This window comes from Armigeres subalbatus, unplaced genomic scaffold (assembly GCF_024139115.2).
Source record: "Armigeres subalbatus isolate Guangzhou_Male unplaced genomic scaffold, GZ_Asu_2 Contig1246, whole genome shotgun sequence".
In the NCBI taxonomy this organism is placed as follows: domain Eukaryota; kingdom Metazoa; phylum Arthropoda; class Insecta; order Diptera; family Culicidae; genus Armigeres; species Armigeres subalbatus.
In genome coordinates, this window is record NW_026942008.1 from 1 (window position 1) to 18,272 (window position 18,272).

Consider the following 18,272-nt stretch of genomic DNA (forward strand, 5'->3'; position numbering starts at 1 on the left):
GCTCATCTTTACATGGTACATCGATTGGTGATCGCGGATATCGAAGATGTGGCATGCCTGGCCAGCTACAGCCGTTTCTGGCGACAACAGTTTGCGGATCATCCGACGGAGAAATATTGTTCGGCGTTGCTGTTGAACCATCTGCCAGATGGAACACCGGGAAGCAATGAGAAATATTTTATGCTGAGTGACATTGAGCCATTGGATTACGAGCTAAGGCAGAAGCTCAAACGAGATATGATGGAGCTAGTTCTTGCGCGACATCAGTTTGAAAGGACGGATCGCAACTTCAATCGAGGTTGTCTGTATTGTCGGGATTTACAGACAGAGTCAAGGACAGAATTTCTGGAGCATTTGTACACGAAGCATTTTTTGCTTCTGGGTAAAGCGGAAAATTTAGTTTTCGTGGATGAGCTGATTGACGCAGTGCAGGAAAAGATGGACAAATTGGTTTGCTTGTTTTGTGAAAAGATATTCAAAGATCGGCCGACACTGAAGGAACACATGAGAAAGAAAGGCCATAAGAGAATAAACCCGGAAAACAAGTTTTACGATCGGTTCTTTCTAGTGAATTATAGAAGCGATCGACTGAAGAAAACATCACCAGCTGCGGTCGCTCCAAAGCAGCCTGTACCGATTAAAGCGCGTGATCGAGAAAGTTCGCCATTTCATTCAGAAGATTCCGACTCGGATTGGTCGGACTGGTACGGCGAAGAGCAACCCACGACTTGCCTTTTCTGCTCTGTGGCGAAACCTAAAATAGATGACCTTAAGCAGCATATGAAGACGACTCACAGTTTCGATTTCGATGCCCAGGTCATCGGCCTAACATTCTATCAACGGGTGAAAATAGTGAACTACATTCGCCGCCAAATGCACGTACTCAAGTGTGTTGTGTGCCGCGAAGATTTCCCCTCGAACGAACAACTGCAATGCCATCTACGAGAAGCGGGTCATTACGCGACTGGGGAGCAACAGTTCTGGGACCAGCCGGAGTTTTTCTTCCCAACGTATGAGGACGATCAGTTTCTGTGCCACCTGGAGGATGATAGTCCGGATCAATCGGACGATAGTTCGGTGGTTATTTCGGAAAAAGTGGATGCAAAGGTGAATACGGAGGCAGAATCCTTATCGCTTGAAAATTTTAAATTGGCTTAATTTTTATCAATGGAGATTTTTTTGTAATATATTTACGGCTAGATAAATTAAATCAATTTCTTATAATTCTCAGGTTTATTGTGTCCATTTTTTAGGATATCATTTTTCCACATTAATCTAATAAACTAGAATTAGCTTGCCAACAACGCATTTGAATGGCATTGAAATCTCTCAATTAAAAACTGAGGAAGTTCATTTGAAGTACTTAACATATTGAGACTGCAAGCTTAATTGTGTTAAGTAATAAAGCTCGTTATCAGAATTGAGAAAGATTTGTCCATGAGTAATTTTGGGAAGAATCTCGGGGTCTCAATGCTTTGTCTTGTTAAATATGGAACATTCTTGGTCTAATGGAAAGGTTTTAATAACTAGCGGTCGTTTATCAATAAAATAATTATTACAATCCTGCGTCTTTGGATGAATCTGGGCATTTGACATCATCCTCGTTATCGATTCCTGCCTCACTTCCAACCAGCTGGTCTTGAATCCGTTTACCTAATGCATCGGCCAGGCAAGTGCCAAACGATTCAACATAGGCCGGACTCACAGACGATAGCAACGCGTAAGGCGTCTCGTAGTGATCATTGCTATCGGCCAAATTTACACAATCGAAACGGTCACCCACAATCTGCAAACCTTGCCCATTCAATTTAACACAAACCTCAGTTTCTTCCAGCGTTCGCAGATTGATGAAGACTTCGGACTCGGTGGGTATAAGCACATTGGAGATTTTTGCTTCTTTTACATGCCGAATTATATCCTGTATGACACCGTTAGCCTCTTTAGTCCAGTCGAGAACGTCTTCCGGCTCGGAGTAAAACTTTTCGTACGGATTCTCCATTCCTAATACAACAAACTTTGTTTTCTATTTCATATTTTCTTTTAATTTCGGGTCATTTATAAATTACGTAACGCTGGCTTGGAGAGGGAAGAGCAATGATTAGATACTAAGGTATGGATATCCTATTTTGTGTGCGGGCTTTTCGTTTATGACGAAAAAGTTTTCACTACTACATTCGAACGAGCTCCATAAGAAGCCGTGCAATATGTACGTCACCATTTTTTGTTTGGGATTTCTATCTCCACTTACATTTGGTCTATTTCCGCACCTTGTGAGTACTCATTTATCAGCCATCTATCATTCTGTGTGAAAAAGTGTATGAAGTGGAATGCAAAATAAAAAAACGCCAGCTGCACATCATAAACGCTCTCGGTTCTCAAACGGGGACATTAATCCCCTGAATTTTGTGCTCCCATTGTAAAATTTGTCTGTGTTCAAACGCGTAATCGAAACAAAAGATCACCAGGTAAAAGGTAAAACAGGTAGCGTAGAACTAGTTTGCAAAAATTTGGCGTAGTCTTAAAAACTTTCTTCCGAAAGGAACACGTTTTTCTTCCTTAAAGAAGCGAAAGAAAGCTGCGACGGACTGCAGCAGACTTTCGGAAAAGTAAAATAACATTCGGAAACATCGCTAATTGAAAAAGTAAGTGAAGATGGCACCGTGAAAAAAAAACATACTGATTGTAACTTTTGTTTATTATTAGTGAGCCGAAATAACGGTGGCCGTGGTAGAGGTAGAGGACGAGGACGGGGCCGTGGTCGTGGACGCGGTGGTGCCAACCGTAATCCAGTCGTGCCGAATGTGGATGACTTTGCGATGTATGCTGCTTCTAGTGACAGCGATGATGAAGGCGACTGGATGAACAGCTTTGCGCTGATGGAGGCTCTAAATCTGATGCGAGACGGCATGTCGGGTCGGGCACATTTCGGCAAGGGGCCGGATCCCAGTTCCGGATCGGATGATAAAGTTCTTTACACAGAGGATGGGTTTAAGATCAATACAATCTATGCGAGCTTCAAACAAAACGCGGAAATGGTAACGGAGACCGTTGTGCGCAAGTTGTTCGAACAATTCGGCGAAATCAAAACCGTCCGGATTCACACAAGCCAGAACAATAATATGTACGATGACGGGGAGGTAGCGAGTGGTGGACGAGGCAGCGGACGGGGAGGAAATCGTCGAAATAATCGAAACGAAAGGATCATTCGGTATGGATTCATATCTTATGAACGATGCGAAGACGCTGCCAAGTAAGTTTAACTTAGGTTTAACGTGGTTTAGCTTTACCTTATTGACTACAAAGGCGATGCAGGCTGAGACCATTTAAAAATATTTACTAAATTCGTTCTTTTCCTTAGGTGTGAGTAGTCTCTTAACTCCTATATCATTTCGTTATCATAATTGCAACAGCAATTATGAAATTCTTACATTTTCTATACGAAGAAGTCAAATTCAGAAGTCATATTTACTAACAATAATAATACAATCTAGGAACTTTTTTCAAATGGGCGTACATGATTCTAAGCTTGATTTTTGGAACGGCGACTGTGCTCATTAATTAAACTGTTTTGGTGAACTTATGTGCCTAACAGAAGGAATAGATTCCGATCTATCTGATAGTACCGTTAGCTGAACGAAATATGCTGAATTGAGAGAGTATTAGCCATTTCAAATTTCAAGGTCAAACACAGTTACGCCTATTTGAAAAAAGTTCCTAGAATTATTTTCCCTTTTTTCTGAAGCTCCAATTATTTTATGAAATCAATCGAGCAAATTACAAATAAAAGTTATTTATATTTCTTTGATACTTCTTTAATGTGAATCAGATGTTACTGTACGAAGGAAAGATGCTTATATGCTTATACTATCAATTATTTGAGAGTAGAAGGCGTCTCTATCTTTTGTTTGTTAAGTTAAATGATTTTGAGACCATATTGTTGCACGTTTCTATGCCCTCTGCATATAATAATATTTATTTAGATTATTTTCACTTTTTTAGATCATTACGTAAAAAGCACTTGCTCAATAAACATTGCTACATAGCTCCAGCTGACAGCTGGCATCAGGAAGCATACCTCAAGAAAATGAAGGAAGGCGAAACACAATCGAATGAACCGGATGTTACCGCCGGATCTAGCTCTGGGGCTACCGGAGGGGCATCGGCGGAAGGGCAGACTGTTGAAGCAGAGCTGAACTGCAGTATCAAAACGGATAGCACTGATCCCACTCAGCCGGAACCGGAAGGAACGAACATTTTACACCTAAACGACGATTGTCTGTTGATGATTTGCGACTATCTGGAGCTGATGGATCTGTTGGCACTGAAGAAAACCTGCACCAGAATGGAAGTTATTGCGGTAGAAACCTTTAAACGCTATAAAATTTTGGACTTCGATGTCGACAAAACATACCTCACTATGCTGGATGCGAAAAATATCCTTTCGGAGGTAGGAATGTATGTGGAGTTCCTGACGATATCCAGGGATCGGTTCTTGAAACCCAGCACGAGGATTCTCAATTTGATTCCTCGCTATTGTTCAAATTTGAAACACTTGGAAATCAGCGATTTTACATTCAATGGTAAAACCATAAAACCATTTGATGAAATATTCAAATCGCTTGAGGATCTCTCGTTGATAGGATGTAGCGTTGACGAAACTATTGGTCGAAGTTTGAAACTCGCCAAAAAGTTGAAAAGGCTGGATATTTCTGAGAACAGCGAAATCACTGGCAAATGCTTGACATTTGTGAAGAATTTGCAATCCTTGGACCTGGAAAGCTGTCAGAACATTCAGGGAACACATTTTGTTAGTTTCGCAGCGAAAAATAAAACTCTACAATATCTGAACATAACCTGCTGTGGTCGGTTGACTTCGGAAGCAATCAAAGCTATCGCGACCAACATGACTGAACTGAAGCACCTGGTGTGCAACAATAACTACGAAAGTGTAGACCCCGCAAGTATGGCACTGCTGGCTAGGATGCCAAGTCTGAGGGAGATGCAGTTCAAAATCAACGGATACACTTCCATCGATCATATGCTGGAAGGATTTGCCGAACTGAACCAATTGGAACACCTGGATCTATCCGATGGAATCTTCACCCCGATTGACTACAATCTGCTCAGCAAACTAACCAATCTGAAGGAACTCAAACTCAATTACAAGCTGGATTTGTCCGATGAACACTTGGCCAAGCTGTGCAGCACGGCGAACTTCACTGAGCTGCACATCGCCGGGTGCACCAAGATCACCGACAAGATGCTGATCGAGTTCATTCGCAAAAACCCTCGGCTTAAGCTGCTGGACATTTCCTACTGCCAGATCTCGGAGGGGCTGATCTTTTCCGCGATCGATATTCTGAAGGAGCAGGCGGTCGGGTGTCGGGAAGGTGGCCGCAAGCTGAAGATGATGGTCGGCCAAACCACCATCTGCCCGGTGATATTAAATGTAAGTAGGCTTCATTTCTTTCTAGGTATGTAAAATGTGTACAACATTTTGTAGACACACTTTTTGGAACAGCATTTCCCGAATATACTTGGCAACAAGTTCCTTTCAACGGGGTATTGTTTGTTATTGTTCTTTATTCTTGCTTGTTCTTAATTCTGCCTTTTCCTTATTTCTTCTTCCTCCATTTTTCTTGCTCCTTTCTTGATTCTGATTTGTTTTCAGCAATGCAAAACTTTTATTTTTTTCATTTAAAGAAAAACAATAGTTGTAAGAATTTCTGGATTTCCTATTCATATGGGACAAATATGCGATTCACGGCAGTATAGGTCACTTTGTGTGTACATATCAACAGATAACAAAACATTGAAAAAGTTTTCAAGTAAAAAACGAAATACGTATCTGTTTATACAAACAAAGTTGATTATAGTGGAATTAAATGGAAGAATTATAAAGTCTTATAACTGTGTAACATTTCCCCTATAACGCTCTCAAATAATTAATCAAAACAATAGTTCACAAATCTAGTTTATTTACAAATAAACTGTTTTCTTCCTCGGTATCAATGCTTACCGATGCATTACATTTGGTTGTTAATTTACTGTTCAACTACCCACTTTTTAGCGGATTTCCTGTAGAAGATCTACTCTACTTTAACAGCGAATCCACCTGTTTTGTAGCCGAAGTCACTCCTGAACATGGATTTAAATTTTCAACCTGGTTGAATTTTTAATCATAATAAACTGATACAGCAACAGTTCGCTAACTGGGCGCGTTTTAACTGGACTGTTTTTTAACTGGGGTTTCGCTAACTGGGCCAAAGCCCAGTTAAAAAGCAGTTATCCGTCAAAAAACAACAACAAAGACTCGGCGACGAGGGGACTCTGAATGGTATATTTTTTAAGCTTCATGTAAAACACGATCACAACAATGCATCGCGATTTCCCTCGTGAGCCCAGTTAAAAAGCGGCGTTCGTTAAGCAGACCCCACACGAGGCATATATTGACAATACTTTTTCGTCAAACTTTTCATCAAACTTTTCTTCAATATTTTCACTGATTAGCCGGTATGGCCGTAGCTGAAGAAAAATTCATTTTTTTTCTTTAGCTAATACGAATCAAATAGCGGTAAAACGCACAAAACACGCACACACTCAACCGTCATCGACTCCTGTGGGCAAACTGCGAGGGGAGATGAGGGAAAAAGAATATCAAACTTTTTAGATTTCCTTCAATATTTACTTCAATATTTTGGGTTCGCACTCACACCGTTAATCTTTTTCTTCAATAATCAAGAGTTTGTCAAACTTTTTCCGTCGTGTGGGTCTGCTTTTAAGGCTCAAGACTCTGTAACTCTGTTTTGAAAATTAATGACGTTATTGCTTGTTAGTATTGGTGAGGCAACCAGCACGAAAAGTGACGAAAATTTGAGGTGGGTGGAAATGGGGTGGTAAAAGCTTGTCAGTTGCTACATAATGTTGCCAGATGCAACAAAATGTTTATTTTGAACATTTATGAAATATTTATTATATGGAAACTTATTTAAAAATTCTTCATACACCACTGGGCTTTCAACATACAGTGTTGGGGAAAGAACAGTAAAACACTTTGATTCTCCGAATATTTACATTTTATCCGGTAAAATTTCGTGCACCGAACAAACTGAGACAGTTTCCCAAATTAATGTAAGACGAAATTATGTCTTTTTATTCTTCATCCGCAGACTGTTTGTTTGCTGCTGCGTGAGTCTCGTACCATCCATCCACAATTTCTTGTGCGCAGTGCAAATATAACAGAATCGAGTTGAATTAGGCTTGAAAGAGTGCTATAGCCACAGATACTGATTTATTAGTTCTAATCTGTAAAGTGAGTAAGGAATAACGAAATGTATATTTGCCACCAAAACCGGCTATACGTTGAGAAATTATTGTACGAAAAAATTGATTGTGGGAGGAGAAAATAGTAAAAGTATGTGCTGTCGTCTGCTTGGTCGTGGCTGCTGCTGCGGCTGCCGTAGTTTTGTTTTTTTTTGACTGCATGGTAGGATGAATACGGTACGGTAAAATTAAATGTCAACCATTCTCCACCCTGCCAACAGAAGCTAGCATAATCTTTTCTTTTTTTCTGGTTGATTTGATTAATTCGACAAACCGCAGTAATTATTTGATCAAATAAATCTGGCAACGATGAAATGATGATTCTTTTCTTGTATATGCATAAAGTTGTTTGCGTGTCGACTAGCATATTCGATGTATTGTTTTGATATTTCTAAGTTGCTTTGCTGAGATTTTGAGCGCACTATTTCACCTAATGCGGTAGTGAATTTGGGTGTTCTGAATTTTTGCAACATTCACAATACGACCGTCAAATTTGTCTCTCACTTCAAATTTTTAAAGCAGTTTTCGTTGGTTTTTCGACATGAAGTGCAGAAATTGGTGTTCAATATCAAAGACAAAAGTGAAAGTTAGGTAGTGAATCGATGTGCTTCAGTAAAGGTGTGGACCAAAGTCCTCTATGTCTGTAGTAGTCGAAAAATAACGCAAACATTGCCACCCACAGTGGGTGGGCGGAATGAAACGTCACGTCTGTTATAAAAATTGTACTGAGTATGCCAGACGTGACGTCACATTCGGTCGCCTTCGGCCATCTTCGGCAACCCAGCTGAGAGTTTCTCTCTCAAAAGAGAGAACTTTCGTTGAACAAATACTACTTTAGGGTTTGGCCCACACCTGTAGTAAAGCACATCGGTAGTGAATTATGTTAAATTGTGATAAAATCAAGAAAACGGCGAGAAAAGAACAAGTGAAAAACTGAGTGCATGTTCAAAATAAGTGTATGGGTGTGTTTCGATCGTTCGGAGTTGGTGTGTGTACAATTAGTATACGAAAATTTGTCTAGAAAAAAAGCAGTTTTAGGCGCTTTTTAGTCAATTAATTAATAATTAATTAGCTAGGTGAGTGAAAAATTCATATGAAAATAGCATGAATATATGTTGACAGCTAAAATTGCATTAGTATTAGTGCGAATGAGAACAAAAAAAAGATATTTTAGTTACTAGATAAAGATTGTCGCTGTCGTCGCTGTCCGGAACATCTTTTGCTGGCGAGGATAGGGGAGCTAAATGTCAAAGAAGGAAAATGCATACGATTTGACAGGTATGTACCACACATGTTTCGGACAGCAGAACAAAGGGAACAGTAGCGACAATCTTTATCTAGTAACTAAAATATCTTTTGAACAAAATCATCTTCATCATCAAATTGATTACGGTTTATAGAGCCTTAACTGCGGGCTGGTGTTTTAGCCCAGTTAGCGAACGGTTGCTGCACCTTGTCCTGCTGATCGTAAACAGAATACAATTCCAAAGCGATGGCGAACTTTGTTTATTTTTTTTCCTCTTTACTTCCTCAACTCTACCACCACCGTAATAATTTTCCCTGTCTTCCTTATACCACCACTGCTGCGCGTGGTTCCTCAGATTTCAATTAATTTTTAGAAAACCTTTTTCCTTGGGTTTCCAATAATTCATTTAAACACACTTCATCTATCAATACTTTCAATTTTTTTTAATTAATCCTTTTTTCTGATTTCAACAACTTTTTTTACCTCTGGAAAACTTTTAGACCAGGGATATTTCTGATCATTTAGTAATCTAGGTTCGATCATTCAGTAGATTGTCAATAAATCATTGAACCCAAATTACAAGATGATCGAAAAGATCCTTGCATTAGACATCTTGAACGCTTTCGAGATTATAAAGTGCTCAAAGTCTTAAAAAATAATCAGTAGTCTATTCCTTTAGGATCTAAGAAAATTTTATGATTAATTTAAATACTCTGATTAAATTTGAAATCACCTTCTTATAACACACAGATTTTTGCCAGCTAATGACTTCATTTTTTCTACCAATAATCATGGGTAGAACAATGCTTTGACTGTCCCACCCAGGAAAATTCGTGCGTAGGACATGTCCTACTTGTCCCACCCACTCCCGGCGCCACTGAATTCTTATTAATCTACTCGCTTTTGTGGTTTGTGGTTCAGAGGTTTCTTAAGCCCTTTAGCATTGGGATCCATACTGTTAAGAATCGAAACAGATCGTTGATCACCTTGATCAATTCAATTGTAGCTTCTGAACCCTCGAAACCAGGACTGCTCTTCAAGGATTTCAATGCGCTACTTACAGAATCGCTAAGGGTTTGAGCTGCCAGAACAACTTTCATTTTCTGGTTTTGGAATTTAATGTGATGGTCAGTAAGGTTGGGTGCCAATTGCAAGCCTGTTTGATTTTGCAGTTGATTGAGTCTAACTATGAGATCCCATTTAGCTACACCTGTTCCAGTAGTTAATTCGGATTGTGATGAAAGGACATTCCTCACCAGCTTCAGCATATGACATGCATCCAGTAGAACATATACACGGTGTCCACTAGACGGATGTGGAAAGTATGTGACAAGCGGTTTGTCATTGATTTTCAAATTGCATCCAAGAGAATTCGCAACTGAAATGTTAGTTGCAGTGCCGTCAAAGGTAAAACCACAGATAACAGATATTTAGGCTAGAACAAATTTTATTGAAAATCCTGTGTAAACGTTTGAATTGATATACGTTGGCCAACTACTGCCATCTACTCAACTGATTGCGGCAGTACACACGGACGCAGCTGATTAACAACCGTCGAATGCAGCCATTGCATTTGACAGCCGCATTCGGGCTGCGTTTTCAATAACAATGATCCTTGCGCCATCTCCAATCGATTGCCAAACGCGGTCCCAATTTGAAATACTTTTGAATCAACGGTTGCGGATCTTTACACACGTATTGGATGCCAGCCTCAATATCTGTTATCTGTGGTAAAACCAATTACTTTAACACCAACATTACCTAAGGATACCAACACGCTTTCTACTAGTTGTTGTTTATCATTTGTATTAAAGCCACTTATCAAGGCCACGGGGATCTTCCAGTCCTTATCTACAGCAGAAGCCATGAAAACCAATGCTTCTTTTGCCACTGTTACCTTATCACTGTCACATAAGAAAGATAAGGATCCTACGAAGTTGCTGCCGAATCGCCATTTCATCCATAGAGAGACTAACAAGCAAATTACCCTTGGCTTTGAGCTCCAGAACCGTCAATGCTTCTTCGGTAATACAGTAGACGTTCGATAAGTGCAAGTCATTTAACTGCAATTTTTTTGCCTTTCTCGTACAACTAAGTTGTACCGAAAGGCTATCATTTCACTTCAAATTCGAACTTTTGATAGAAGTCCCGGAGACCCATAGTGTTATATACCATTCGACTCAGCTCGATGAGCTGAACAAATGTCTGTCTGTCCGTGTGTGCGTGTGTGTGTGTATGTGTGTGCGTGTGTGTGTGCACAAAATGCCATAAAAAACATTAGCCAAATTTTCTCATAGAAACTCTTAACCGATTTTCTTGCAACAAGTTGCATCCGACAGAGACTAAAACGCTGTTGATCACTATTGAATTTCATAATAATTGCAAATTGCAAAAAATAGATAATATTAAAATAGTGATGAGGTATAGTGACATAGAACAATAATGTGTTATGAAAAATGCCTTGCATCTATGAATATTTTTAAAGTTTATCCGCGGCTTGCTCCCATTAAGAGTTTCATCGTACTATAAAGATGCTCGTGTTGCACGCATTTAGGCGGAAGTATGCTCTTCGTTCAGTTTCATAGTACTATGAAATTGTCCGAAAGTCAAAATTCGAACATAGGAAATTCGAGAAACTTTTGGCAGCGCCATCTGTCGTCTACTAGTGTAAATTTTCTATCATAACATTAGACGGTGTAACTGTTTTGCCTTTCTTGTACATCATCGAGGTGTAAGCGTAAAGGCTATATTTATTACCTTTTTGCGCGAGGAAGGCGCCATCACCGCTAGGTGGATTAATCTGGGTTTTTAACTGCAATTCGATAGTTGCAACAGTTTTGCAGTTATCGGAAACTTCAAACTGATATCAAACTCAATGACAACTGCATTGCGCTGCACATGTAGATGCACTTTTATTGCAACTGACGTCGATTGACAACCGTTTGACAATGGATTAAACCACGATGACGTCACGCGTCGATTTTCAGTAAGAAGAAAACCTCATCTGAGGGCAAAGTTTACAAAAAATGAACATCATCGTGAACATCCGGTGAACTAAAAGCTACGAATTCACTCAAATGTTCATCGGCCCGCAGCGGATGATTCGAGCGAAAAGAAGAAGAATCGTGGAAAAAGAAGACGCTCGTGGTTAAGTCCATTGTTAAACAATAGGCCTTTTCATGTGACACTGCCGAGACTGGCTGGCACTTGTTTATTTACAACCGCTGAACAGGCCTGCTCCGAAGCTGTCACTTTCATAGAAAAACTGTCAATTGACGATGAAATCAGCTGTTTTTAAACGTCTCGTGAAAAGGCCCATTGTGGAGGAAACTGCTGTCGACTGCACGTCTTGTCAGCGATGAGTAGGCAATTTAGGGTGGTTCAAAAAATCGATTTTGCTCCACAGTGCTCATCTGATCCTTTACCATGTTCTGAGTGTCCTCTGAAAATTTGAGCTTATTTGGATTAAAACTGATTTAGCACAAGCCGTTGCAAGTTTGCATGCAAATTAGTATGGGGAAATTTATTTTTTCATTATACTGTTAATGACGCTTCCCCATCAAGCGCATGCTAAAAGAAAACCTTCATAGCTAAAAGGAATACTCAACAGCTTTCACTCAGTGAAAACCGTGTCTTAATTAATCGTTCCAATAATTAGTAATTACTGTGGAGCAAAATCGATTTTTTGAACCACCCTAGTAGGCATATTACCTACGGTGGGACTTCCACATAAGGCTGAAAAAGTAACAATCTTACATGAGGCTGAAACTCGAAAGACTGAAAATTGTGGGAAACATATTTCAATGGAAGAACCCACATTTGAAGTAAATGGAGACATTAACAGAAATAAACGGTTATTGATTCTTGCCAAGATTACTTCGATATTTTTCATTCTTTATTCTTCCTTCTGCTTCCCTTTTCTTTCTTCCTTTTTCTTTTTTATTCTTTCCACTCCCTCTTTCTTTTTCCTTATTTGTTCTTCTCTCTTCTATCTTCCTACTTCCTTGTTCCTTCTTCTATCCTGCCTTTATCCTTCTTTATTTTTTTCTTCCTTCATTCTCTTTCCTCTATCTTTTTCCGCCTTTCTTCTTCGTTCTTTCTTTTTCTTTCAATATTTCTTCCTCCTTTTTTCAACTTTCTTCCTTCATCTTTTTTCTATCTTCTTTTTTGACGTAGGATTACGTCTTTCCGGAACAGTGGGGGTCATTCTGCAGTTTCAAATTTGAGACCATCACGAAAAGTGGTCAGGAAGTATGGGCTAATAACTCAGCCGTCTTTCAACCGATTTTAAAGATTTTGATGTTCATTGATCGACGAACTCGTTAAGATTTTGCTCAACTATCGAAAAAATGCATTCAAAGTGCTGAACTATTGAAAAATTGAATTTTACTAGGCACTGAAAATCGGTAAACCAACCAATCGCGTGTGTGCATCGCAAGCACAGACATCAAAATCGTGCAACCTACGGGCTCGACTCCAATCCTCAGTTCAATTTTCTCGGAGAGCGGGTACAACGATGACGCCCGTAGCAGCAGTCTCAGCAGAAAGTGGAACATCGAGAGGCCATCGCCAAAAGCAACAATCTTCGGACTATCGTTTAGTTACTGTTAGTGGCGCATTTTGGAAAGAAAATCGGTTCTCCTCAGGACCAAAATTTTATGAGAAGAAAGAGTTGATTGCAAAAATGGCAGCGATTACGGTCCCCGGATACCAGTGGCGTTCTTAATAGTGACTATTTAGCAGAAAAGTGAAATTTTTACGCAAGATACGGACTATCGTTTGTTTGCTATGAATGATTAGAAAGGCGCATTGTGGATCAAAATCGATTCTTGTCAAATCTACCATTGTACGCAAGAGAAGGTAGAGCCGAAATATTTTCTTCAAAGTGCACATCATAACCGCTTGGCGACGGTAGAAAGTAAGAATAGGTAGCAGTAAAAGTGCGGGAAGTAAACAATGATGACGTCTCACATCATTGAGTTGCGTTAGCAGTCAAATGAGATTTTCCCAAGATTCTGATTTCGGTATACTTGCTGTTTATTATTGAAAAGGCGCATCATTGGAAACAAAGTCATCTTTTTACACGAGAGAAGGTTGAGCTGAGACAAAAATATGCAAATCATAATCACTTGGTGACGGGCAAAATTCCTTGTCGGTAGCAGCCCATGCGGTCCTAGCATGGAGACGTTGCAAAACAATGTATTAGAATGGATGACGTCTATCGTGTTCCAGCGGCAAATCATAAATTGGCTGACAGTGGCTTCAGTAGTAGAAATTCATTTCAAAATTTTGATTTCCGGCGTGCGCGGTACGAAAATTCCTCTCCTCTTTTAGTGGGACTGTGGCCCAGGCTGTTTATAATGCTCGACGCCTTCGATAAGACGCCCTTGATGATGTCGTCGCTGCCACCGCCCGTAGCAACCATAATTGCTGTTGCCTTCTCAGCCTTTCCACCGCCGGTGATGTCTGGCGCTACGATGCAATTGTTTTGCCGATTTTCCGAGAAAACCAGACTTCGGCTGGTCAGAATACGTTTGCATGGAGTCCGAGGCCCCGCCCCTTTGGGAGCCGTATCATTGGCATAGGCTTGCTTGCTCCGCCTTTCTTTCGTTCGATGCCAGTGCTTTCGTACATAACCAGAGCCTCTTCTTCTCCTTCTTCTTCTTCTTTTACTTCTTCAAAGTGCAAATTATAATCGCTTGGCATCGGCTTGCTTGCTCCGCCTTTCTTTCGTTCGATGCTAGTGCTTTCGTACATAACCAGAGGCTCTTCTTCTTCTTCTTTTATTTCTTCAAGGTGCAAATTATTATCGCTTGGCGTCGGCAGCAGCGCAAGCGCTCTTCGGAGGGGGATGCTGCGAAAATTGATTCGCATGGATGGTGTCTATCGCGTTTTAGCGGGAACTTATCGAGTGGCTGACATTGGGGTCAGTAGCAATGAAATGAAATTTTCTCTAGATTCTGCTTCGGTTTTGTCGCTGCTTGTGATTGGGAAAGTGCATTACTGAAAACAAATGGGTCCTTTTCAGAATCATAATTTCACACGAGAGAAGATTGAGCCAAGACAAATATTTTTCAACTAGCAGACCCGACGAACTTCGTTTCGCCTAAAATTGATTAGTTCTCAAGTTATGCAGAAATTTCGGTTTCATTTGTATGGGAGCCCCCCTTTCCAAAGGAGGGAGGGGTCTCGAACCATCTTAAGAACCTTCCCCGACCCCAAAAACCTCTGCATATAAATTTTTACGCCGATCGGTTCAGTAGTTTCGGAGTCTATAAGGTTCAGACAGACAGAAATTCATTTTTATGTCTATAGATGTACAAATCATAAGCTTTGTTGCTGCTTGTGATAGGCGTTTTTCTTCCTTTTTCTTTATTTCTTCTTCTTTCTTCCTTCTACCTTCTTCCTTTATTTGTTCTTCCTTCTTTGTTCTTTCTTTTTTATTTTTTATTCCTTTTTCCTTCTTCCTTCCTTTCTTCTTCCTTATTTCTTCTTGTCCTCTTCTTTCTTTTCGTTCTTCTTTATTCTTTGATTTTTTCACTTCTTCTTGTTTGTTTTTTTGCCTTTCTCGTATACTAAGTATACGGTAAAGGCTATATGATCGCTTCAAAAACAAACTTTTTATAGAAGGCCCGGAGACCCATAGTGTTATATACCGATCGACTCAGCTCGACGAACTGAGGTGATGTCTGTGTGTATGTGTGTGTGTGTGTGTGTGTGTGTGTATGTGTGTGTGTCTGTGTGCACCCCACCCAAAAAAAATGTCACTCATTTTTCAGGTACTTATCCTTAACCGATTTACTCGCAACAAGTTGCATTCGACGCAGGATACTCTACCATTGTTTCCTATTGAAAATTGGTCAGATCGGACTATGGGCTCGGAAGTTATGGCCAAAATACCACTTTTTTATTAAAAAAATGAGTAAAAAAATGTCACTCATTTTTCAGGCATTTATCCTTAACCGATTTACTCGCAACATGTTGCACTCGACGCAGGATACTCTACCGATGTTTCCTATTGAAAATTGGTCAGATCGGACTATGGGATCGGAAGTTATGGCCAAAATTCCACTTTTTTATAGAAAAAATGAGTAAAAAAATGTCACTCATTTTTCAGGTACTTATCCTTAACCGATTTACTCGCAACAAGTTGCATTCGACGCAGGATACTCTATCATTGTTTCCTATTGAAAATTGGTCAGATCGGACTATGGGCTCGAAAGTTATGGCCAAAATACCACTTTTTTTCATCAAAAAAAAGGAGTAAAAAAATATCACTCATTTTTCAGGCACTTATCCTTAACCGATTTACTCGCAACATGTTGCACTCGACGCAGAATACTCTCCCATTGTTTCCTATTGAAAATTGGCCAGATCGGACTATGGGCTCAAAAGTAATGGCCAAAATACTATTTTTATAATGCACGAGAAAGGCACCATCACCGCTAGGTGGATTAATCAGGGTTTTTCTTTCATGTTCCTTCTTCATTTTCCCATCTTTTTTCTTCATTCTTTGTTGTGAAACGACCCCTCCGTTTAGAAAGGGAGATTAGTCGGTCCGGCTAGTCAACTACAAACGCCACAAAACAAGACTTAGTGTGCAAACATTTTATTTTGCCGCTTCATACCTTCCATTCTCAGGGTATGCAGAAATCGCTCTCGATAACAAACAACGATAAAAAAATGCACTGTTTTGAATCATTACAAGCCATGAAAACAAATTTATCGAACTTTACAAGTGCGAAAACAATAAAACCAGATTGGTAGCGCTCTTTTTGTGTTGAGGATCATATTTTCCGCACAGCTGTGTAACAAGTTGAAATGCTTCATCAGAATCAGCACCCTCCGCGTTTGGAGCTTATAAAAACGAATTTATCATGGGGTATTATACTGCCCATGATCGCATATTTGTATTATTTGCATTATGGCTGACTTTGTAAATCGTTTGTCAATCCTCCCAAAAAACTCAATCATTTCCAGCTTACCACAGATAAGATAGTAAAGCCTATTTTACTGTTGTGGATGCAGTAAATTGAGCTTTCTGAACGATTCACAGGTTAGAAGATATGGTTCCTTCATTCGAAGAATGCATTTTCCCGGCAGACGGCAAGAGATGATATGGTTCATTCTATTCAAACATGAACAAGAATACGGGTGCATATTAAATCGTCTACAAACTAGAACCCCCTTAAATTATTTCCGACAATCTACCTTTAGCCTTAAAAAGTTTCTCTAACAGCAATTTCGTTTCAGAATACTCTCGTCAAAGCTAACCGACATCTGTTGAAGATATCGTTCGACAGCACGGAAGGCTTCTACGGTAGCATGGATACCGATAACATGTTCGACGACCACGACTTCATGTATGACGATGAGGACGACTTCATGGGCTATGACTACGAGGACGATGAGTCCGTTGTGTGGGGTCTGGATCACGATTTAGGTAGTGTAGTTAAGCCAGGCGCTATAGCAGAGAAATATTCGATGACTGTTTTAGATTTTCTTTGTCCTTTTTTCCTTTTTTAGATTTTGAGGAAATGTGCCAGTACTTCTACGACAGCGGTGACGATGACGACTATCAATATAGGTATTACATGTAAGCGCTTACAGGAACTGTAATGCTCGTTTCCCGGTTTTCACGTCAAATCAAATTCTAAAGATTCTACCGGATAGAGGATAGTTTGAACTTTGAACTGTTATACGAAACGGGTTTACTTCGATAGTTTACAGTTCGCATCACAGGGGGGAAGTGAAACGAAAAATTCGCAGTTTTTAGCTCCCTGAATCTGTAATGCGTATATCCCAATCATTCTGCGAAATTCCATAGGAAGGCACTTCCAAATCCTAACGGTAGTTCAATATTTCGGTGGAACTTCGCGTCACCATTGATATGTTTATTTAGTTTTGGTAAACTGATTTTAAACGGAAAAAAGCTTGAGCAGACTCGTTAATTGTTGAGGTATCGTTTTCTTTTTTCTATTTTAAGTCATTTAAATTGGTTGCAACATCTCATTTCTACCCTAAGGCGTCTGCTTGTATCGATAAAAAAAACAATAAAAAACATGTTTAAAAAAATGTCTTTAACTATCAAAATATGATCACAATGAAACCGAAAGGGTTGGGAGAAAGTGGTATGTTCTCCAGAGTTTAATATAACGAGATTTTGTTCGATTATTCGATCTAAAATGGTGCCTTTGGTGTTTCATTTGTTTCCACCCCACATATGGCTATGCACTATGGGGGATCCCCATACAAGCGAGCGGTCAAAAATAAAATTGGACTTTTCAAGTGATTTTCCACTTTGCTTTAGCTGTGTATGGTCGAAATAGCATGAATATATAATTTCTAACACCCCCCCCCCCTTTAGGGATCGTCTATGAATTACGTAATATTTTTTTTCATAAATTCGATTAACGTGACAAAGCAATCCAATTTAGGAAGTTTAATTTTATATGTTTTCTTGAGGAGAAGGAAGGGGGTTGTACAAAAACTAAGTACAGCAATTTATGGACATCATGAACCCTCCCCCTTCTCCATCCTCATTTGTGGACTGTCGTCTATATATTTTGTATATTTTTGCGGAAGGTAATCATTTTTTGTGGGAAGAAAGTAACAAAACGCCTCCCTACCAATAAATCTAATAACTTTTCATTGCTCTAAATCTGAAGTTGGCGGCGAGAGAACCGAATTAATGTTAAAAGAC

General features: G+C 39.7%; 3 protein-coding genes across 9 annotated transcripts; 2 read left to right on the plus strand and 1 right to left on the minus strand.

Annotated features, from left to right (window-relative positions):
• Nucleotides 1-6: 6 nt before the first annotated feature.
• On the plus strand, nucleotides 7-1,231 carry LOC134202496 (zinc finger protein 277; the record flags this gene model as incomplete). Its single annotated transcript, XM_062677483.1, has 1 exon — nucleotides 7-1,231. A coding segment is annotated over one exon (1,152 nt), but the record flags the coding sequence as incomplete, so codon positions are not given.
• On the minus strand, nucleotides 1,215-2,088 carry LOC134202497 (GSK3-beta interaction protein). The gene has a single exon (XM_062677485.1). It carries the CDS (start codon nucleotides 1,997-1,999, stop codon nucleotides 1,556-1,558), a length of 444 nt encoding a protein of 147 aa, XP_062533469.1. The 5' UTR covers nucleotides 2,000-2,088; the 3' UTR covers nucleotides 1,215-1,555.
• Nucleotides 2,089-2,283: 195 nt separating this feature from the next.
• On the plus strand, nucleotides 2,284-17,646 carry LOC134202494 (uncharacterized). 7 transcript variants are annotated; one of them, XM_062677476.1, is made up of 6 exons: nucleotides 2,290-2,481; nucleotides 2,540-2,642; nucleotides 2,704-3,250; nucleotides 4,000-5,449; nucleotides 16,823-17,012; nucleotides 17,096-17,644. In XM_062677476.1, coding segments are annotated over exons 2-6 (2,262 nt in total). In that variant the 5' UTR covers nucleotides 2,290-2,481; nucleotides 2,540-2,641; the 3' UTR covers nucleotides 17,170-17,644. The 7 variants fall into 7 exon arrangements, with proteins under 7 accessions (XP_062533466.1, XP_062533465.1, XP_062533460.1 ...); XM_062677477.1 differs by having other exon boundaries at nucleotides 2,290-2,472; nucleotides 2,517-2,642; XM_062677478.1 differs by having other exon boundaries at nucleotides 2,290-2,472.
• The last annotated feature ends 626 nt before the right edge of the window (nucleotides 17,647-18,272 follow it).